General features: G+C 47.1%; 1 protein-coding gene across 2 annotated transcripts in view; it reads right to left on the reverse strand.

Moving 5' to 3' along the window:
- Nucleotides 1–12,880: 12,880 nt before the first annotated feature.
- The window catches only part of DSN1 (DSN1 component of MIS12 kinetochore complex), a 117,624-nt gene continuing 107,774 nt past the window's right edge, over nucleotides 12,881–22,730 (reverse strand). For both annotated transcript variants that reach the window (XM_075346477.1, XM_075346478.1), the window contains 2 exons: nucleotides 13,098–13,185; nucleotides 12,881–12,992 (listed from right to left, as the gene is read on the reverse strand). In XM_075346477.1, the coding sequence (XP_075202592.1) occupies nucleotides 12,925–12,992; nucleotides 13,098–13,185 (156 nt within the window). In that variant the 3' untranslated portion in view covers nucleotides 12,881–12,924. The remainder of the gene's footprint in view (nucleotides 12,993–13,097; nucleotides 13,186–22,730) is intronic.

Consider the following 22,730-nt stretch of genomic DNA (forward strand, 5'->3'; position numbering starts at 1 on the left):
TGGACAACTACCTGTTAGACATGCCGCTTCCCTCCCTATTAGCGGAAACAGCTGATGAGTTGGATTCCCCATTCTCACTAGAGGTCACCCAAGTAGTGTCCTCTTCTCCCCCAACAAAAGCCCAGGCCCAGATGGCTTTTCTACCAAATTTTACCAAACGTTTCTAACGGAGCTGGCACCTTTTCTTACTAAGGTCTTCAACTCCATCTCCAAAGACCATCTTTGAAGAAACAATCACTGTCTGCTACTATCACGGTAATTCCCAAGCCGGGCAAGGACACCTTGCTCTGCTCAAGCCATCGCCCTATATCTCTAATTAATGTGGATGTGAAGCGGTTTGCTAAACTTCTGGCTAACAGACAGAGTCCTTCTCTGCCGCTATTGATACATAATGACCAGGTAGGGTTTGTACCTGGCAGAGAAGCTAGAGACAATACTATTAAATCGATCCTAGTTATCTCCCAAATGTTGAAGCTAAAAACACCAGCCTGTGTGTTGTCAGTAGATGAAGAGAAAGCCTTTGATAGGGTCAGTTGGCCATTCCTTGGGCGTGTGCTTGAGCGGGCAGCTTTCGGTCCAAGCTTTAGAGAAAAAGGTTCTAGCATTGTATATTCTCCCTACAGCCAAGATTCGCTGTAATGGAATTTTTTCCAACTCTTTCAATATCAGAAATGGGACTCGACAAGGATGTCCTCTGTCCACCCCTTCTGTATGCATTGGTGATGGAACATCTAGCCATAGCAAATCAGGAAGAACTCTGATATTCATGGGATCTGCATAGGTAAAAAACACCCCTCAAACTGGCCCTATATGCTGACGACCTCCTCCTCTACATCGTGAACCCTGAAATATCTCTCCCATCTATCCTGAAGGAGTTTGAGTGCTATGCTGTGGTTAGTAATTTCAAGGGTAATATGCTAAACGTAAATCCTCTTTGCAAGAAGCCTTTCCCTTTAAATGATGTGCCACTGCTCTGAAATTTCTAAGGACTTATCTAATGCCAGACCCTTCACATCTATTTAATTTGAACTACAAACCACTACTGCAGTGCATTGACGCCGATCTTCAGGCTTACAATTAGCGGGCTCTGTCCTTGTTTGGACGTATCAACGTTTTAAAAATGGATGTCCTCCACAAACTCCTTTTTCTTTTTCAAGCAGTTCCTATAGCCGTACCCAGATTCTTCTTTGCCCATCTTTGACGGATCACGACAGCTTTTGTATGGGGAAAAAAAAGTAAACCCCGACTGGCCGCCTTTAAATACTTGATGAGATGTAAGACAAAAGGGGGCACAGGACTTCCAGATTTATGCTTATATCATACATCAGCTATCCTCACCAGAGTAGTAGATTGGTTTCATGGGGCTGAGACGAAGCAGTGGGTGAATATTGAGGCTAATCTTTTAGATTAAAGATTTCAAAAAACTGACCCGCACATCCTACAAGTGTGTATAGGTGCCAGCTGAAAAAACCTAGCAAATACAAAATGGATACAGCCGCACACTAAATACCATCAATGTATAAGGGAACTCTGGTACTGCATTACTGCTATATGAAAAAGAAGGGAATTTTGTTTACTTACCGTAAATTCCTTTTCTTCTAGCTCCAATTGGGAGACCCAGACAATTGGGTGTATAGCTATGCCTCCGGAGGCCACACAAAGTATTACACTAAAAGTGTAAAGCCCCTCCCCTTCAGCCTATACACACCCCCCGTACTGCTACGGGCTCATCAGTTTTGGTGCAAAAGCCAGAAGGAGGAAAAAATTATAAACTGGTTTAAAGTAAATTCAATCCGAAGGAATATCGGAGAACTGAAACCATTTAACATGAACAACATGTGTATACAAAAAACAGGGGCGGGTGCTGGGTCTCCCAATTGGAGCTAGAAGAAAAGGAATTTACGGTAAGTAAACAAAATTCCCTTCTTCTTTGTCGCTCCTAATTGGGAGACCCAGACAATTGGGACGTCCAAAAGCAGTCCCTGGGTGGGTAAATAATACCTCATAATAGAGCCGTAACGGCTCCGTCCTACAGGTGGGCAACTGCCGCCTGAAGGACTCGCCTACCTAGGCTGGCATCTGCCGAAGCATAGGTATGCATCTGATAGTGTTTCGTGAAAGTGTGCAGGCTCGACCAGGTAGTTGCCTGACACATCTGCTGAGCCGTAGCCTGGTGTCGCAAGGCCCAGGACGCTCCCACGGCCCTGGTAGAATGGGCCATCAGTCCTGAGGGAACCGGAAGCCCCGAGGAACGGTAAGCTTCGAGAATTGGTTCCTTGATCCACCGAGCCAGGGTTGATTTGGAAGCTTGTGTCCCTTTACGCTGGCCAGCGACAAGGACAAAGAGAGCATCGGAGCGGCGCAGGGGCGCCGTACGAGAAATGTAGATTCTGAGTGCTCTCACCAGATCTAACAAGTGCAAATCCTTTTCACATTGGTGAACTGGATGAGGACAAAACGAGGGTAAGGAGATGTCCTGATTGAGATGAAAAGTGGGCAAGGCAAATGGCCAGGGAGAAAACGCCTGAGCAGAGCACCACGACAGGAATATTTTCCACGTCCTGTGGTAGATCTTGGCGGACGTTGGTTTCCTAGCCTGTCTCATAGTGGCAATGACCTCTTGAGATAATCCTGAAGACGCTAGGATCCAGGACTCAATGGCCACACAGTCAGGTTGAGGGCCGCAGAATTCAGATGGAAAAACGACCCTTGAGACAGCAAATCTGGTCGGTCTGGCAGTGCCCACGGTTGGCCGACCGTGAGATGCCACAGATCCGGGTACCACGACCTCCTCGGCCAGTCTGGAGCGACGAGGATGGCGCGGCGGCAGTCGGCCCTTATCTTGCGTAACACTCTGGGCAACAGAGCCAGAGGAAGAAACACATAAGGAAGCTGAAACTGCGACCAATCCTGAACTAAGGCGTCTGCCGCCAGAGCTCTGTGATCTTGAGATCGAGCCATGAATGTTGGGACCTTGTTGTTGTGCCGTGACGCCATTAGGTCGACGTCTGGCATCCCCCAGCGGCAACAGATCTCCTGAAACACGTCCGGGTGAAGTGACCATTCCCCTGCGTCCATGCCCTGGCGACTGAGAAAGTCTGCTTCCCAGTTTTCTACGCCCGGGATGTGAACTGCTGATATGGTGGATGCTGTGGCTTCCACCCACAGCAGAATCCTCCGGACTTCCTGGAAGGCTTGCCGACTGCGTGTCCCACCTTGGTGGTTGATGTAAGCCACCGCTGTGGAGTTGTCCGACTGAATTCGGATCTGCTTGCTTTCCAGCCACTGCTGGAACGCTTTTAGGGCAAGATACACTGCCCTGATCTCCAGAACATTGATCTGAAGTGAGGACTCTTGCTGAGTCCACGTACCCTGAGCCCTGTGGTGGAGAAAAACTGCTCCCCACCCTGACAGGCTTGCGTCCGTCGTGACCACCGCCCAGGATGGGGGTAGGAAGGATTTCCCTTTCGATAATGAGGTGGGAAGAAGCCACCACCGAAGGGAAGCTTTGGTTGCTTGAGAGAGGGAGACGTTCCTGTCTAGGGACGTCGGCCTCCTGTCCCACTTGCGTAGGATGTCCCATTGAAGAGGACGCAGGTGAAACTGCGCGAAAGGGATTGCTTCCATTGCTGCCACCATCTTCCCCAGGAAGTGCATGAGGTGCGTCAAGGGGTGTGACCGACCTTGAAGGAGAGATTGTACCCCTGTGTGTAGTGAACGCTGTTTGTCCAGCGGAAGCTTCACTATCGCTGGAAGAGTATGAAACTCCATGCCAAGATATGTCAGTGATTGGACCGGTGTCAGATTTGACTTTGGAAAATTGATGATCCACCCGAAACTCTGGAGAATCTCCAGAGTAACGTTGAGGCTGTGTTGGCATGCCTCTTGAGAGGGTGCCTTGACCAGCAGATCGTCTAAGTAAGGTATCACTGAGTGACCCTGAGAGTGGAGGACCGCAACTACTGTAGCCATGACCTTGGTGACAACCCTTGGGGCTGTCGCCAGGCCGAACGGCAGTGCCGCGAACTGAAGGTGTTCGTCTCCTATGGCGAAGCGCAAGAAGCGCTGATGCTCTGGAGCAATTGGTACGTGGAGATAAGCATCCTTGATATCGATCGATGCTAGGAAATCTCCTTGGGACATTGAGGCGATGACGGAGCGGAGGGATTCCATCCGGAACCGCCTGGTCCTTACGTGTTTGTTGAGCAGTTTTAGGTCCAAAACAGGACGGAAGGACCCGTCCTTCTTTGGAACCACAAACAGGTTGGAGTAGAAACCGTGACCCTGTTGCTGAAGAGGAACCGGGACCACCACTCCTTCTGCCTTCAGAATGCCCACCGCCTGCAGAAGAGCCTCGGCTCGCTCGGGAGGCGGAGATGTTCTGAAGAATCGAGTCGGAGGACGAGAGCTGAACCCTATCCTGTAACCGTGAGACAAAATGTCTCTCACCCAACGGTCTTTTACTTGTGGCAGCCAGGTGTCGCAAAAGCGGGAGAGCCTGCCACCGACCGAGGATGCGGTGTGAGGAGGCCGTAAGTCATGAGGAAGCCGCCTTGGTAGCGGCACCTCCGGCGGTCTTTTTAGGGCGTGATTTAGACCGCCATGCGTCGGCGTTCCTCTGATCCTTCTGAGGCCGTTTGGACGAGGAGGATTGTGACCTGCCCGCACCCCGAAAGGATCGAAACCTCGACTGTCCCCTCCTCTGTTGGGGTGTTTTTGGTTTGGCTTGGGGTAAGGATGTTTCCTTTCCCTTGGATTGTTTGATGATTTCATCCAATCTCTCACCAAACAAACGGTCGCCAGAAAATGGCAATCCAGTTAAGCCCTTTTTGGAAGCCGAATCTGCCTTCCATTCCCGCAGCCACAAGGCCCTGCGTATTACCACCGAATTGGCGGCTGCAACCGCCGTACGGGTCGCAGAGTCCAGGACAGCATTAATAGCGTAGGACGCAAATGCCGACGTTTGAGAGGTTATGGACGCCACCTGCGGCGCAGACGTACGTGAGTGCGTTAATTTGCGCCTGACCAGCTGAGATAGCTTGGAGTGCCCATACGGCTGCGAATGCTGGAGCAAAAGACGCGCCGATAGCTTCATAGATGGATTTCAACCAGAGCTCCATCTGTCTGTCAGTGGCATCCTTGAGTGAAGCTCCATCTTCCACTGCAACTATGGATCTAGCCGCCAGTCTGGAGATTGGAGGATCCACCTTGGGACACTGAGTCCAGCCCTTGACCACGTCAGGGGGAAAAGGGTAATGTGTATCCTTAAGGCGCTTGGAAAAACGCTTATCTGGATAAGCTCGGTGTTTCTGGACTGCCTCTCTGAAGTCAGAGTGGTCCAGAAACATACTCTTTGTACGCTTGGGAAACCTGAAACGGAATTTCTCCTGCTGAGAAGCTGACTCCTCCACTGGAGGAGCTGAGGGAGAAATATCCAACATTTCATTGAAGGACGCAATAAGATCATTCACTATGGCGTCCCCATCAGGAGTATCAAGGTTGAGAGCGGCTTCAGGATCAGAATCCTGATCAGCTACCTCCGCTTCATCATACAGAGAGTCCTCTCGCTGAGACCCTGAACATTGTGATGATGTCGAGGGAATTTCATAGCGAGCTCGCTTAGTCGGTCTGGGGCTGCGGTCCGTGTCAGAGACCTCACCCTGGGATCCATGAGACACCCCGGGAAGACATTGCTGTTCCAACTGAGGGGAACCAGGGGACAATGATAACACAGTGCCCCTGGCTTGAGATGCCGGCCTGGACTGCAAGGCTTCTAATATCTTAGCCATAGTCTCAGAAAGTCTTTCAGTAAAAACTGCAAACTCCGTCCCTGTCACCTGGACAGTGTTAACAGGTGGTTCTCCCTGGGCCACCCCTAGCAGAGGCTCCGGCTGAGAAAGTGCCACAGGGGCCGAGCATTGCACACAATGAGGGTCAGTGGAACCTGCCGGCAGTATAGCCGTACATGCTGCACAGGCAGCATAGTAAGTCTGTGCCATGGCACCCTTGCTATTTGTGGACGACATGCTGTTGTCTCCTCTGAGCAATACAGGAGGGTAAATAGCCACAAATCAACAGTGCACCCTACAGTGTAAAGTATAGACTATAATCATATAAACTATAAATACACTTCTGCACTAGTGGGGCCAGCACCACAGGTGCTGCTTACCGCCTGCGCAAAGCGTTTGTGTGGGCACCAGAATTCCTGCCTGGGTCTCTTTGAGCTTGTCTCTCCTCTCCAGCGTTAGCAGAGCTGAGAGGAATGGCTGCCAGCGTCCTGGGGAGAGGAGGGAGCCGTGGGCATGACCCAGAAAAGTGCGGGAACTGGTGCCCCACTGTGCAGAGTGAGGGGGGTGGAGTATGCAAAGCATGCTCCAGCCCTCAGGGCTGCCGACCTGTACAGCGTCCCGCCCTTCCCCTGACTGGCAGGGCTGGGGGCGGGAAAAGAATGAGACTAGGCCGCAGAAGCCGGGGACTATAGTTATAAGCGCGGCCGCCGTATAAGCGCGGTCGGCGCGGAAGTCCCCGGCGCACTAACAGTCCCAGCCGTGCCGCAGGCATAACCATGGCAGCGGCGGTCAGTGCGGCAGTCCCCCTACACAAATACACTCAGCGACGCTGAGTGTATAGTGGCACACATGCAGCCAGCGCTGCTGTCCCCGGTGCACTAGCACACCCAGCAATGCTGGAGTGTTGCTGTGCGCAGTCCCCACGGGGACACAGAGTACCTCCAAGTAGCAGGGCCATGTCCCTGAACGATACTCGGCTCCTATCCAGCAGGGTCCTCAGGAGCTGTGGATGGAGCACGGTCTCCTGTGCCTGGAGACCGATGGGATCCCACTTCACCCAGAGCCCTAATTGAGGGATGGGGAAGGAAAGCAGCATGTGGGCTCCAGCCTGCGTACCCGCAATGGATACCTCAACCTTAACAACACCGCCGACAAAAGTGGGGTGAGAAGGGAGCATGCTGGGGGCCCTGTTATGGGCCCTCTTTTCTTCCATCCGACATAGTCAGCAGCTGCTGCTGACTAAGCTGTGGAGCTATGCGTGGATGTCTGACCTCCTTCGCACAAAGCATAAAAACTGATGAGCCCGTAGCAGTACGGGGGGTGTATAGGCTGAAGGGGAGGGGCTTTACACTTTTAGTGTAATACTTTGTGTGGCCTCCGGAGGCATAGCTATACACCCAATTGTCTGGGTCTCCCAATTAGGAGCGACAAAGAAATGAGATTTTTAGTTTATGAATTGGCCAATGCATGTATGCCGGAAACCAACGGCAAGGTAAATCTCAATATTCTAGGTACCTAACTAAAATGCCACTATCTAGGTTAAAAACATCCATGTCTGGGCTTACATGCATTGGCCAATTCATAAACTAAAAATCTCATTTTTTCATATAGCAGTAATGCAGTACCAGAGTTCCCTTATACATTGATGGCATTTAGTGTGCGGCTGTATCAATTTTGTATTTGCTAGGTTTTTTCAGCTGGCACCTACACACACTTGTAGGATGTACGGGTCAGTTTTTTGAAATATTTGCAGTGAGTTTCTGACTGAGCACTCCGCCCTATAAACCAGGCTGTGTTCATAATCCCTATACCAGGAGTCCTAGCTGCCCAGACATGGAGGTTAGTCCAGATAGTGGCATTTCAAGTTAGATTTTTAGTCTAGCTGCCTAGACATGGATGTTTTTAACCTAGATAGTGGCATTTTAGTTAGGTACCCGGAATATTGAGATTTACCTTGCAGTTTGTTTCCGTGCTTACATGCATTGGCCAATTCATAAAACTAAAAATCTCATTTTTTCATATAGCAGTAATGCAGTACCAGAGTTCCCTTATACATTGATGGCATTTAGTGTGCGGCTGTATCTATTTTGAATCTTTTAGATTAGACCTTGACCTCCTTGCCCTGGATCGCAAAACATAGAAGACCTACGAGCATTTTGAATTGCCCTCTGACAAGGGACCTACTCATCATTTGGGACAGAACTAACGTGCATTTTAATCTGTCTGAAGCATGGGGCCCCCTGACACCCCTTTTTGATAATCCCGACGGCTGTTTGTGTGGACAGGTATGATCTGGTCTTCATCCCAGAGGCCTAGGGTTGGCGCTACTCTGCTCGGAGCGCCTTCTCTGCAAACCTTACAGCATTTCCGAGCCGCCTTCCCTGATCAACAATTCCAGTGGTTCATGTACTTGCAGTTGCAATCGTTCATCTACTCTGCTCGCTCAGCCTCCGACCTGGCCAGGGTCTGTACCAACTTTGAATTCCTTTTGATCCAACTAAAATCCCTATCCCAACATAATTTCCCAGATTTACTCCATTTTAATTGACCCAATCGATTCTGATCCAGTCGGGTATGTGAAATGCTGGGAGAAAGATCTGGGGAGTGCTTCCTCTGACCTGGATTGGGCAAAAGCTTATATGTGTGTACATAGACTTCCCTTGCCTTATAAAGGTGCAGGAAAAATACTTTAAGATCATTTCCCGTTGGTACAGGTGTCCAAAGGAGCTACACAAAATCTTCCCAACCATCCCTGACACTTGTTGGAGATGTAATGCTGCTGAGGGGATCCATGCTACATATCTGGTGGTCCTGCCCGATAATTCAGGAATTGTGGCGTAAAGTTTTCCAAATTCATAATCACATCACGGGGCTGACAATCACATGCTCTCCGCAGATCGGTCTCTTGTCCATGATCCCTGGAGCTTTCAAAGAGATCAAGCAAGGTCTTCTCCATCATTTTGTTGCCGCGACCAGAGCGATCATCCCGAGAAAGTGGAAGTCGGGTGTAACCCCAACAATTCTGGAGTGGTTGGTGGAAATGGATCACATTTGCAGGATGGAGAAACTATCCTCCCACTCTGAGCTCCAGCCGAGCAAGTTTTTCAGCTCTTGGACGCCGTGCCTTCTATTTAGAGAATCCGCTGATTTCGAGGTAATCCTTTCCTCTTAGGAACCAATCGCTTAATTATTGCTCGGTTCGTGCTGAGAGGTGGAGTGTAGACCTCCTTAAACCGATTGTGTTCCAAGGGAGACCCCAAGTCCCTCCTCCCCCTTCTCTTTCTTTTTCTGATCTGTCTTTCCTCTCATTTGAATTCTTCTTTGCTTAACATTTTTCTCTTTCCAGTTTTTATTAATCTAAATTTAGTGCTTCAGAAATAAACGTTCTTATTTTCATTGACTCATTACCTAAGTCCACATGGAGAATTGTGTGTACTTGATCTCTTATTGCGATTATCTTTATTTCCTCGATATGTGGAAGTATTCATGCACAAACTGAAAATATGCCAGTTAGTTACTTATACCTGATCATGTATGATATTTTCTCCTTTTCAATAAACATTTTTGAGAAAAAAAAAAGCTTCTTTAAAATACAAGTGGCAATGTATATTGATGCTAATACAACCCACTGGGTAGTCCCTGAGCAATATATATATATATATATATATATATATATATATATACACACACACACATATATATACACACACACACATACACACAGTTCATTAAAAATATAGGATTTCAAAAATATTTGACCCCCTAACCTTAAGCACCACTAGGCAATGTACAGATGAAAAGTGAAATTCATTTACAGGCCTGTCATAACCGCACAATGCAGATGTGACTGCATCAAAGTAGACCAGCACAGGTAGCTGCAGTTTTACGATAGAACCAATGCATTTTTGCTGCCACTTTGCAATTTACATGCTATTAAAAATACTGTTTGGCTATCCTTCACCACTGCAATTTAGCAGCATTGCCTGAGCATGTGCAGTGTAGAGATTACAAGCTTTTCTTCTCCAATAGATTTGTGAGCACTGCAGTGAAGCTGGCCTGATCGCACGGTATGATTTTATTGCCCCAGTGCTGCATAGGGAAAGCTTCCGCTGCTTGCAGAATTGGAGGACTGAACTAGGACAAGAAGGAAAAGAAGGGAATTTTGTTTACTTACCGTAAATTCCTTTTCTTCTAGCTCCAATTGGGAGACCCAGACAATTGGGTGTATAGCTTCTGCCTCCGGAGGCCACACCAAGTATTACACTTAAAAGTGTAAAGCCCCTCCCCTTCTGCCTATACACCCCCCCGTGCATCACGGGCTCCTCAGTTTTGGTGCAAAAGCAGGAAGGAGGAAACTTATAAACTGGTCTAAAGTAAATTCAATCCGAAGGAAGTTCGGAAAACTGAAAACCATTCAACATGAACAACATGTGTACACAAAGAACAACAGCCCGAAGGGAACAGGGGCGGGTGCTGGGTCTCCCAATTGGAGCTAGAAGAAAAGGAATTTACGGTAAGTAAACAAAATTCCCTTCTTCTTTGTCGCTCCATTGGGAGACCCAGACAATTGGGACGTCCAAAAGCAGTCCCTGGGTGGGTAAAATAATACCTCGTAATAGAGCCGTAAAACGGCCCCTTCCTACAGGTGGGCAACCGCCGCCTGAAGGATTCGCCTACCTAGGCTGGCATCTGCCGAAGCATAGGTATGCACCTGATAGTGTTTCGTGAAAGTGTGCAGGCTCGACCAGGTAGCCGCCTGACACACCTGCTGAGCCGTAGCCTGGTGCCGCAAAGCCCAGGACGCACCCACGGCTCTGGTAGAATGGGCCTTCAGCCCTGATGGAACCGGAAGCCCAGAAGAACGGTAGGCTTCGAAAATTGGTTCCTTGATCCACCGAGCCAGGGTTGATTTGGAAGCTTGTGACCCTTTACGCTGGCCAGCGACAAGGACAAAGAGTGCATCCGAGCGGCGCAGGGGCGCCGTACGAGAAATGTAGAGTCTGAGTGCTCTCACCTCCTCCTTCGCACAAAGCATAAAAACTGAGGAGCCCGTGATGCACGGGGGGGTGTATAGGCAGAAGGGGAGGGGCTTTACACTTTTAAGTGTAATACTTTGTGTGGCCTCCGGAGGCAGAAGCTATACACCCAATTGTCTGGGTCTTCCAATGGAGCGACAAAGAAAAGAGGAGTCTTGCTCATCTGGTCATTGTACAGGATGAAAACCTCTTCAAATGCATTAGGAGACAGATTGGTTTTCGATTTGGACCATTTCAAAGCTAAACTAGTAGGAGGAACTGCTGAAGTGCAGCCATCCCTGGACTCTATAGAGAAGTCACTTTTGTGCTAAAAAGACAAGGCTAAAGAGGACTAGTCGTGACCATTGCCTATGGATGTTAAATGAGCAAACAAAAAGAAAGTGACAACAATCCATTATTCACCATCTGACAGCACGAGCGACTGTTCAAGGCCGGGGCCACACGGGGTTATGTGCGAGTCCTCGCATGATACGTGGCTCATGCTGGCAGCACAGCGGGAGTTGAGTGTCATTGAGACTGTGGTACAATCGTGCAATCAGAACACAGCTGTGGGGGTCAGGCCGGCACTGAGGAGGGGAGGGCCGGCACTGAGGAGGGGCAGAAGGGATTTATCTCCCTCCTCAGTTGCCGGCAATTGCGATTCTCGCACTGCTCTCTCGTTACACCGGTATAACGCGAGTGCAGTGCGATGTTTCTCTCGCCCCACAGATTTGTATGGGTGCGAGTGAAACAAGCTCGCATTACACTCGCAGTATGCTGCGACTGTTTTCTCGGTCCGATTAGGGCTGAGAAAATAAATCACTCATGGGAGCGGGCACATAGTAATATTGGTGTGAGTGGAATGCGATTTTTTACTGCATTCAAGTCGCTTCATTTTTCTTGCAGTATGTCTTAGGCCTAATGGTCACAATTGTGCCTTAGGCATCGCTAAAGAAAAACGGAAAATGTCCTAATAAAAATGGGGACTGTAAATGTGACATGCTCCCTTTAAATCTTGCTAGACAGAACTACTGTACATGTCTCTTAAAGCAATACACATAATAGCCACTCTTAGAGTATAAGAGGGGTTGTCTTATTTTTTTAATTTAAAAGGAGCGAGAGGCTTCCCCACCTTCAGACTTCCTGCTCTTTACAGATCTGACCAGTAATGTCAATGGAGCTTGGCAGAACAGTGTGCGGCTGCACTCCAACATCGGAGGAGCACAGTGGCCTTGAAGCCGGAAATATCCAATCCGTACAAGAGCTATACAAAATGGCTTGTAACCGCTAAGCTCCTTGCTGAAAAACACAGTGGTGGCCAGTATTTGGACAACAAACAGAATTTTTATTTTTACATAGGACGTAAATTGCAAAAGTTGTTTTTTTTTTTTTACAAGGACTTTGCAATTTAACCCATTAAAACAACCTGTACACATGGTCTCCACTATGTTTTGAGTGGTGTGTTTGAGTTTCTGTTCTCCCATGTCCGAGTCCGTTTGTGAGGTTTTGTCTGTGTTTTCCGGCCCGCCCAAAGGGTGTGGGAGAAGGGGAGTAAGATCGGGGTACGGCCCAGAGTTAGGACCACGCTGGGGGGACGGGGGGGGGGGGGGGGCTCGGCCCGGAGTTAGGACCACGCGCGGGGGGGGGGGGGGGGGGGGGGGCTCAAAACTGGCTACCATCAAGCCTACCTCTGAGATCAGGGACAACGCAGGGTCTAAGTCTGAGGACCAGCCTAAGGTCACCTGTCATTACATTCCTCATGGTGACAGTCCATCAAACAAACAGAGGTGGTGCTGGGCAAGAAATAGAGCTGGATTGACAATGGAATCTGATCCACAAAAGCTCAACCTAACCTGAAAACCATTTCCCAGAAAGGACTGAACGGGATATGTAAATGTATTGATGGACTTGTTTTAGGATTATGGGATGGATTTTTAAACTTTAAACTACCATTGTTTGTGTCTGTGGAAGAGAACAAATCACAGACTGTTCAAATTTGTTACAAAAGTGGGATCACATTTACATCATCTATCCCGTATTTACAGTTAAGAGAGACTCGAGATATGCAAGTCATCATTACAAACATGGTCACAGTTTAATAACAATATCTCCACTTTACACTATTTTTTGTAAACTTTCAAAAATGTTCGAACTGGCGAGTCTTCCATCGGTTTAAAAGATTGGGATTCTGAAAATGGGAGAAAAAAAAAAAAAAGCAGAAATCTTTATATTTTTTCATTTTACAAGTAAACCTCATGTGCTCATAGTGATCGCAAAATAACAGAAGACTTACTCAGCTGCGTCGATAAATGCCATAAATGGGTGGAGTTGTCACTCAAGAAGGAGTTTAACAAACTGGTTGACTGTTGAAGATTATCAATCTGAAATAGAGTAAAAAATAAAAAGTATAATTAAATAATTATATAATTAATATATAAAGCTGTGTGTGTGTGTGTGTGTGTGTGTGTGTCGCCGCTAAAGGAATCCGCACCATCGCATTTACAATCACGAAATTTTGCACAGATGCCCCATGTGACTCAGGGAACATCATAGACGGGTGGTTTGCTGTGACAGCTAGAGAGCTAGAGGAATCCAGCTGTGGAGCGACAGGCTCCACAGCTGGAGTCCTCCAGCTATCACAGCAAACCACCTTAGTGACTTCAGTAACGCCCTGAACCTGGCCATGACTTAATCGCTGCGACACCCGCCATATTGCGGGACCTGTAGCTGTGATGTCAGGGGTTCACCCTAGTTTATTCTGATCGCTGCAGCTCTGTCCACACTCACAGCTGGCAGCCATGCTGTATGACCGCTGGCTGTGACAGGACAAGGATGTAGCAGAGCTGGAAGCGTCGTGGGACCTAGTGTGGATTACTTCGGACCTGGAGGGGTGTTTGGGGGTTAATAAAGTGGTGAAAGAAGGTGGCTTTTTATTTTATTTCAAATAAAGGATTTTTTGGGCTGTTTGTGGTTATTTACTTTCACTTACATATTAGTGATTTAGGCTCTCAGAGACGCATGACATCACTAACCTAGGGCTTAGTGGCAGCTATGGGCTGCTGCCATTAACTCCTTACTATCCAGATTGCCACCGCACCAGGGCAACGGGAACAGCCGAGTCCAGTGCCAGAATTGGAGCATCTTATGGATGCACCAATTCTGCGGCGGCTGTGGGCGGCTATTGTTAGGCTGGAAAGGGCCAAATAACGATGATGTCTGCTGCACCTTGGCTGGTATTAGAAAAATGAGGGGATCCCACGTCAATTTTTTTTAATAAATCAAATAATTAAAACAAAAAAGTGTGGGATCCCGTCTATTTTAACCAGACAAGGTACAGCAGAGAGCTGAGGTTTGCAGCCTGCAACTGCTGCTGTTCCTGTGCTGGATATGAAAAATGGGGGGACCCCATGTTATTTTTTTTTTTACCTAAAAAAAAAAAAAAAGATAAAAAAAAGCTAACCAAGCTGGCTATCCCTCTATCAAGCTATTCTATTATTTATTTCTATGTATTCTGTTCTTTCTTATTATCTAATCTATATGTTCTTATTATCAATATCTATCTACCCACCTAGCTATTCTATTTTATCTATCATATTTTGTTTCTCCTTTAAAAAACCGCAATGACAAAAACGCACCTATATTACAAGCATTTTTTGGGACAATTCCAGGCTCTCTCTGACAAGGTGCAGTTTTGATTGCAGTTTGTGTGCAGAAAAAACTGCAGCGTGCGCATGTAGCCTTAAAGAGAACCTGACCTCTGATAAATGCATGGCCCGTGGATGGCTGAGCATCAGCCACTAGCTGTATGATTACAACTCTGTACGTTTGAAATGCGCCAACGTTTCAGAGAAAAGTATACTTTTAATAGCCGCTGTGGACCGAGCAGCACTGGAGACTAGTTGAACCAGAGTCTCTATCCCCCCCCCCCCCTCCCTCCCGCTGCCCAGAACTGACAGGTCGGTGTACGCTTTTGTTCCCCAACAGTTCTATACATGCACGCAAGCATACAGAGTAGTATCACCTGGTAAAGGTAGTCCAGGGTGGGAGTGTGCACTCACCTGGCAGTGTTGTGTGAAGGCACAATACCTACTGATGAGTAACTGCTGCGGCTAAGTCACTAGAGGAGACTACCTTTTTCTACGTATTAAATAGTACAGAAGGGCAATATCGCGTAGCATGGGCTGTGCTGCGGTATGTGATATTGTCCTCTTCTATTAAGTGCATGTATAGACAGAGACCTGTCAATCCAGGGCAGCGGGCAGGAAGAAGCAGCTGGGGACCCGCCTGCCTGACTAGTCTACAATGCTCCTTGGTCCAGTGTTCCAGAGTCGCACATACCCGGCTGTGATCAGACAGCCAGTAGCGGATACATGCTGCCCCAGGATTGGGCAGAAAGTCTCAGATGTCGGGTTCGTTTTAAGCAGTCTTCACATATCTGGGTTTTGCAAACCAATTATGGACTGGCCACAGGTCTCACAATCTAAACTTGACAGCCTTATATATCAGGCTGTTGAGTTTGGGTCATAGTGTCCTCAGACCGAAAACCACTGTTTATTTTTCCTGGCTTAGGTCAGTTTTACACATCATGCAAGAAGGAGTTCCCTGTTGGTGAGCTCTTGCTTTCAGTACTGTCTCAAAAAAATAAAAAATAAAATGAAAAAAAAAACAAACAAACAAAACACTCCACCCCGAAAAGGAGTCTTAACAGGGTTTTTTGACCTCTCTGAAGTAGGCTTGCAATATAAGCCCTACTCCAATAATAAGGCCAGAATCACACTTGCTAGTGCCTCGCGTGTAACTCGCGCGAGTCTCTCATTGAATCACCCGGCATGGCCGGACACTATGCATACAGGAGCGTCTGAGCTGCATAGAGATACATGCAACCGACCCGCTCATGTCAGGGGAGTGTGCGGCCGTGCCGGGTTCTACCATGAGAGACTCACGCGAGTTACTAGCAAGTGTGATTCTGGCCTAAGCCCTAGTTTTGTACTCAAACAGTATCCTGAAACAGGGCTTGTGTAGCCCTAATTCATTGTCCTTTTGTGTTGCTCTAAGCCCAGGCTAATTAAGTGAATGAATATTCACCCTCTTCCCCACCCAGAATTCCATCCACTGTCTGAACCCTGCACTCACTGTCTATGCCTGCAGTACTGGGACTCTTCACGAGGATTGCATTGCAGTCCTCGGTGGCTCCCCAGCACTTTGTGTGACAGCTGTATAGACAAACACTATCAATCACTGAGATCAGGAATGCCGCTGTTGATTGCGATAAGCAAGCACATGGCTAATTAAGTGAATGAATATTCAGCCTACTCTCCTATAAACCCGCACACCACTATGAGTCCAACACGGGCAACTGCACTCTATGCTTGCTGTATTACTGGTATTGCAATCATCGGTGGCAGCATTTCTGATCTCAGAAATATACGCTGCCACTCTATGCAACTGTCACTGTCAGCTCAGAAGAGATAATGAGGATTGTGGGCACTAATAAAGCAGGAAATATAAGACACCTTCTGAAAATAAGCCCTAGCACATTTTTCAAAGTAGAAATAAATACAAACCCCTGTTATTTTCTGGAAAGCCCAACAGTCCCAAAATGGTTTGGCAAAAATGAGGAAAATGGCAAAATGAAAACATGTCGTAAAATGTCCTTTAATTCGTTTAATGAAAAAGCAAAGGTTCGAAACCTTTCAAGTGAAGAAATTCTAAAGGAACACGAAGGAGTTAAGAAATCTCAAATGCTCCTTTTCTTGGCACCAAGCATCGGAGGGATTTTGACTTGCACAGCACATATTGCTATAATTTTAAGCTGTTCTTCCTGACATATTAAATTATTTCTCTATTTCCGTGACTGACGCACCTGCTGCAAGTCTTCAGAAAAATGTCAGAGCTCTTACATGTATAAAACAGATGAATTCTAGACGCAATAACACAAAACCAAAGCAAATACATACTAGTTACACGTACATATAACCAAATCTCCAGGTCATTGGCTTTGGCAAATCAAATTTCTTATGTATTCTGTATTTCTGATAACATGACGATTTCTTAAAAGTGGTTTTGCACAATTTTTATTAAGTCACATATTTGCAGTGTTTTATCTAATTTTTTTTTGGAGGAAAAGGCAATGAAGAGATATTAAAGAGAACCAACCACATGGATTTTGCTCAATGAGGTAAAGGCAGTGCCATACAGGCACTAGGATGCGGAATCCAGGCATACCTGTTCTAGAAAGATCTGATGCTTGGTTGATTAAATGTCGTTAAAGAAGTAGTGGAGCCGATTACCTACGGTTCGTAGTTGCTATAGTATAGTATCAGTTTTGTTACACGGACCAAAACCGGTCCTAGAATATTAAGTAAGGTGCATGTGCAGTTAGAAGCTCCACTGCTGTGACCTGTAGATGTACACCATGTACTGTCACAACATGCCCAATTCACATCTGACATGGCCAGCAGTGTGAGCAGCCTCTTCTTACCTCAGCACCCCTGATATACCCTGATGAGCAAAATGTTTTCAACGTTTGACTTTCAGGCTCCATATCTCACCATCCACTACAGCTTAGCATGTGTGATGACCTTACTTTTACACTGTGTGCGGAATTATTAGGCAAGTTGTATTTTAGAGGATTTTTTTTATTTTTGATCAACAACTATGTTCTCAATCAACCCAAAAGACTCAAATATCAAAGCCTAATATTTTTGGAAGTTGGAGTGGTTTTTTTTTTAGATTTGGCTATCTTAGGGGGATATCTGTTTGTGCAGGTAACTATTACTGTGCAGAATTATTAGGCAACTTAAAAACCAAACATATTCCCATCTCACTTGTTTATTTTCACCAGGTAAACCAATATAACTGCACAAAATTTAGAAACAAACATTTCTGACATGCAAAAACAAAAAAAAAAAAAATAAATTAGTGAACAATATAGCCACCTAATAATATAATAATCTTTATTTCTATAGCGCCAACATATTCCGTAGCGCTTTACAATTCAGGAGGATCATATACAAACAAGTAACAGTTATAGAAATACAATATTTAGAGGGGAAAAAAAATACAACCCTGCTCGTGAGAGCTTACAATCTACAATGAGATGGGGGGAGAGGCAAGGTTCAAGTGCTTATTTACAATGACAATCCAACCATCTATCGGAAATGGGGCTGGATAATGGTTTCCTGGACCAGTGGGCCCGAGCCTTGAGATGCCTTTGGGTGCCATGGAGTTTGATGTGGAGTTATGTTGTGAGAGGTTGTAGAGGGACTATGTGAATCGAATCTGATTAGGGAGTGTGATAGGCCGCCCTAAAAAGATGCGTCTTTAGGGTGCGTCTGAAGCTGAGTAAGTTGTGATTTGTCCTAACTTCTTGGGGTAGAGCGTTCCAGAGGGTTGGTGCAGCTCGGAAGAAGTCTTGGATCCGGGAGTGGGAGGTTCGAGTTAGTGTGGATGTTAGTCGAAAGTCGCTTGCAGAGCGTAGAGAACGGGTGGGATGATAGACAGAGGAGGGTGGAGATGTAGGGGGGTGCTGCACTGTGGAGAGCTTTGTGGGTGAGAACAAGCAGTTTGAATTGGATCCTATGATATATGGGCAGCCAGTGCAATGACTGGCACAGAGCAGAGGCATCCGAGTAGCGGTTAGCCAGATAGGTGACCCTGGCTGCTGCATTAAGGATTGACTGTAGAGGAGAGAGTCTAGTTAGGGGGAGACCAATTAATAGAGAGTTACAGTAGTCCAAGCGAGAGTGGATCAGGGCCACGGTGAGGGTTTTTGTCGTTTCCATAGTGAGAAAGGGGCGGATTCCAGAGATGTTCTTGAGGTGCAAGCGGCAGGTGCGGGCAAGAGATTGTATGTGGGAGGTGAAGGAGAGATCAGTGTCAAGTATAACCCCCAGGCAGCGGGCTTGCGGCCTAGGACTTATCGTTGTGCCACACACAGAGAGGGAGATGTCAGGTTGAGGAAAGTTGGAAGATGGAGGGAAAAGAAGAAGTTCAGTTTTGGAAAGGTTAAGTTTCAGATAGAGAGCAGACATGATGTTACACACTGCAGTCAGGCAATCACTTGTGTTCTGTAGTACAGCGGGGGTGAGCTCAGGGGAGGAGGTGTATAGCTGTGTGTCATCAGCATAAAGATGGTACTGAAAGCCAAATCTGCTGATGGTCTGTCCAATTGGGGCAGTGTAGAGGGAGAAAAGAAGAGGGCCAAGGACTGAACCTTGAGGGACCCCAACAGTGAGAGGAAGAGGAGAAGATGTGGAGCCAGCAAATGATACACTGAATGAGTGGCCAGAAAGATAGGATGAGAACCAGGAGAGCACAGTGTCCTTTAGGCCGATAGAATGGAGCATAGCGAGAAGGAGATGGTGGTCAACAGTGTCAAAGGCAGCAGAAAGGTCAAGAAGAATAAGCAGAGAGTGGTCACCGTTACGTTTTGCTGTCAATAGGTCATTGGTCACTTTGACAAGGGCAGTTTCTGTTGAGTGTAAAGGGCGGAAGCCAGACTGTAAAGGATCTAGAAGAGAGTGGGAGGAGAGGTAGCGGGTGAGACGAGAGTAGACCAGGCGCTCCAAGAGTTTGGAGATGAAGGGGAGATTAGAGACTGGTCTGTAGTTGCTTGTGCAGGACGGATCAAGAGAAGGTTTTTTTAATAATGGAGTAATGATAGAGTGTTTGAGGGAGGAGGGGAAGATACCAGAAGAGAGAGAGAGATTGAAGATTTTAGTTAGGTGAGTGGCGACAACCGGAGAGAGGGACTGGAGTAGAGGTGTGGGGAAGGGATCAGTAGGGCAAGTGGTAGGACGAGAAGAAGAGAGGAGCCTGGAGACTTCCTCCTCTGTGACTGGGTCAAATGTGGAGAGTGAGCTGGATGGGATATGGGGAGGGATGGGATTCACAGGGCTTGGTGGCTGGGAGCTGATCTCTTGGCGGATGTTTTTTATTTTCTCTGTGAAATGCGAGGCTAGGTCATCAGCATGAAGGGCTGTGACAGGGGTCTGTACTTTGGGACTGAGGAGGGAGTGAAAGGTGTCAAAGAGTTTTTTTGGATTGTTGGCAAGTGGGGAAATAAGGGTGGTGAAGTAGGTCTGTTTGGCGAGGTGAAGGGAATAGTTATAGGTCCTTAACATGAACTTGTAGTGGATGAAGTTTTCTGGTGTGCGGGTTTTCCTCCATAGGCGTTCGGCGCTCCTGGAGCATCGCTGAAGAAGTAGAGTTACCTTTCTTTATGATGACACTCAACAGCCTACCATCCGTAGATTCTGTCAGTTGTCGAAGAATATGGAGTGTGAAACCCTGAAGACCCAGAGTGTGAAACTCCGAAGAATATGGAGTGTGAAAAGGACGACATAGTACTCGAGTGTAACTTGTCTTGTAGAATATTCATGTATAACTCAGCGTTGAGACCACTATGGTCAACTATCTTCTGGATCTCGGCTGGAGAAGGACTCGGACCTATAGCTGAGGCTAGATCCTAGTGCCTGTGTATGGACTGTTTCAGCTTGGAGATCAGTGGCCACGTGGGATTGTGTTTTGTTGTTCACCCTGTTGGACTCAATGAACTCATAAGGACCATTGCCATATTTTCCCTGGCGTCGGAATACCGGGAGGCGCCCCCAGATCTGTTTTGTAGTGGACTTCTTCCAGACTTTAAGGATTTATATTCATGTTTGGTGCTTCATCTTTGTGGTTCCAATAAAGCCCTTTGGATTGTTCCTTGGCCTGGCGTCCCTTACTGCTCTGTCGCATACCCCGTCACAGCATGCTCCAATTATTTAGCCCCCAGCTAGTCGAATCCTTCGAAAAACGGATCCATCGCATCAGTTTTGCCACAATCTGAAAAAGGATTGTGACTGATGGCAAAAAAAACGATGTGTGAAAGGGGCCTAACTCAGACAGGTGAGTATTCGATAAGTACCCGATTTAAAAAAACAAGACTAGGTAGTGGTGGTCCTGACATACTGCTAGTCAGATCCCTGGGCGCTAGAAAAGTGCTTTGTTACAGTATCTGAAGAAGAGTCACTTTCATGCCCACAGCACGTCTTGCAGAGGAAAGAGAAAAAAAGCTCAGAACAGAAGTAACTCGCCACCTGTCTTCTCATAGCAGTTGTCAAAACAGAGCAGCAAGCATGAAGATCGCTCGCAGAGCCTTCTACAAACAGGTTTAGGTTTAAACCAGTAGATATATCAGTGAAGAGCCGAAAGGGCATTTGTTTTCTTGCAGAATATAATTAACTTCACCATGTAGAAGAGATGTATTCAATGTTACATAAAATTTTCAAGCTGTCCTTAAACAAAGAGCTGTTAGCAAAATCGAAATGGTCACCTAAAAAATGTTTACATGCTACAATGAATCCCTTTGGACACGTGAAGTACATACATGTAACATATCAGGCGCTGCTGCATAGAGCGGGCTCAGGAGCCGAGCCAGCTCAATATATGGCTGTATAACACAGCTGGCATCAGCAAACGCCTGCCCACGACTGCTGCCAATTAGGCGCGTTGTGAGAATCACACTGACTGCAGACTTGCACCCCAAATTACTTTAATTTCTAAATTTACTGATCCTAAGAAAATTAATGTTGATATATAGCTGTATGAGGGATTTTATTTTTTATGCAAGCAGCTGATTACATTGGTACCATTTTGGGTTATATCAGGGGTGTCGCTAGCATCAAAGATATGGGGCTCCGGTCTCAAATTTCTTGCCCGAAGCTCATGACCTCCTGAGACCGCTGCACTGAAATGTATTACCATCACCATAACACCATTCAATCCAGTGATAGAGAAGGGGGTTTGTCTCTCGCTGCGCTATCACTGCTAGTCTCCTAGGCCGCAGACATTTTAAAGTGGCCTCTTAGGCCCAGTGCCCACGCTGTGTAGTTCTGACACATATTTTCAGAAATCTGCATCAAAATCCGCAGTGTGGGCACTGGGCTTTACTGTGGCCAGCCAAAGGCACACCTGTGCAATAATCATGGCAGCTAATCAGCATCTTGATATGTGACACGCGTGAGGTGGATGGATTATCTCTGCAAAGGAGAAGTGATCACTAAGGCTGCTTTCACACATCCGGTTTTTCCTGTGCGGCACAATCCGGCACTTTGCAGGAAAAACGCAACAGTTTTTTTTTATGCCGGTTGCGTTTTTCCTGCATAGACTTTAATTAGTGCTGCATTGTGCCGCATGGGCTTGCGTTCAGTCCGTTTTTTGCCGCATGCGGCAGATTTAGCCGATGCGGCGGCCGGATGGAATGTTGCCTGGCACGGTTTTTTGTGCGGCAAAAAAAACCGCATTGCGCCGCATGTGGTTTTTGCCACTGCGCATGCTCAGTAGCATGCCGCAAGCGGCAAAAACCGGATGGGCTGCATTTAAAAAACTTATGCAAAGGATGCGGCTTTTTCGCCGCATCCGTTGCATAGGTTTTAGAGCCGGACTGGCCGGCTCTGCACCTACCGGATGTGTGAAAGCAGCCTAAGACTACTCTCACACATCAGGTTTTTGCCGTCAGGCACAATCCGGCGAAATGCGGATAAAACGGATCTGGCACTGGATCCGTTTTTTCCTCATAGTCTTGTATTAGTGCTGGATTATGCCGCATGGCCTTGTGTTTGATCCGGCGTGCGACGGATCCAGCAAGAGTTGTCTGTGCGGCCGCCGGAAGCAACGCACCATGTACGGCCTCTTTCACACATCACTTTTTGCCATCATGTGCAATCCGGCGATTTTTGTAAAAAAAAACAGATCCGGCGCCGGATCCATTTTTCCTCAGTATTTTTGAGCCGGATTGCGCCGCATGGCCTGGTGTTTGATCTGGCGTGCGACGGATCCGGCGAAATTTGTCTGTGCGGCCGCTGGAAGCAACGCACAATGCAACGTTTGCGTACGGCAAAAAAACCAGATGGCGACGGATCCAGCGCCGTCTTTTTTT

Source organism: Anomaloglossus baeobatrachus, chromosome 4 (assembly GCF_048569485.1).
Source record: "Anomaloglossus baeobatrachus isolate aAnoBae1 chromosome 4, aAnoBae1.hap1, whole genome shotgun sequence".
Lineage (NCBI taxonomy): Eukaryota > Metazoa > Chordata > Amphibia > Anura > Aromobatidae > Anomaloglossus > Anomaloglossus baeobatrachus.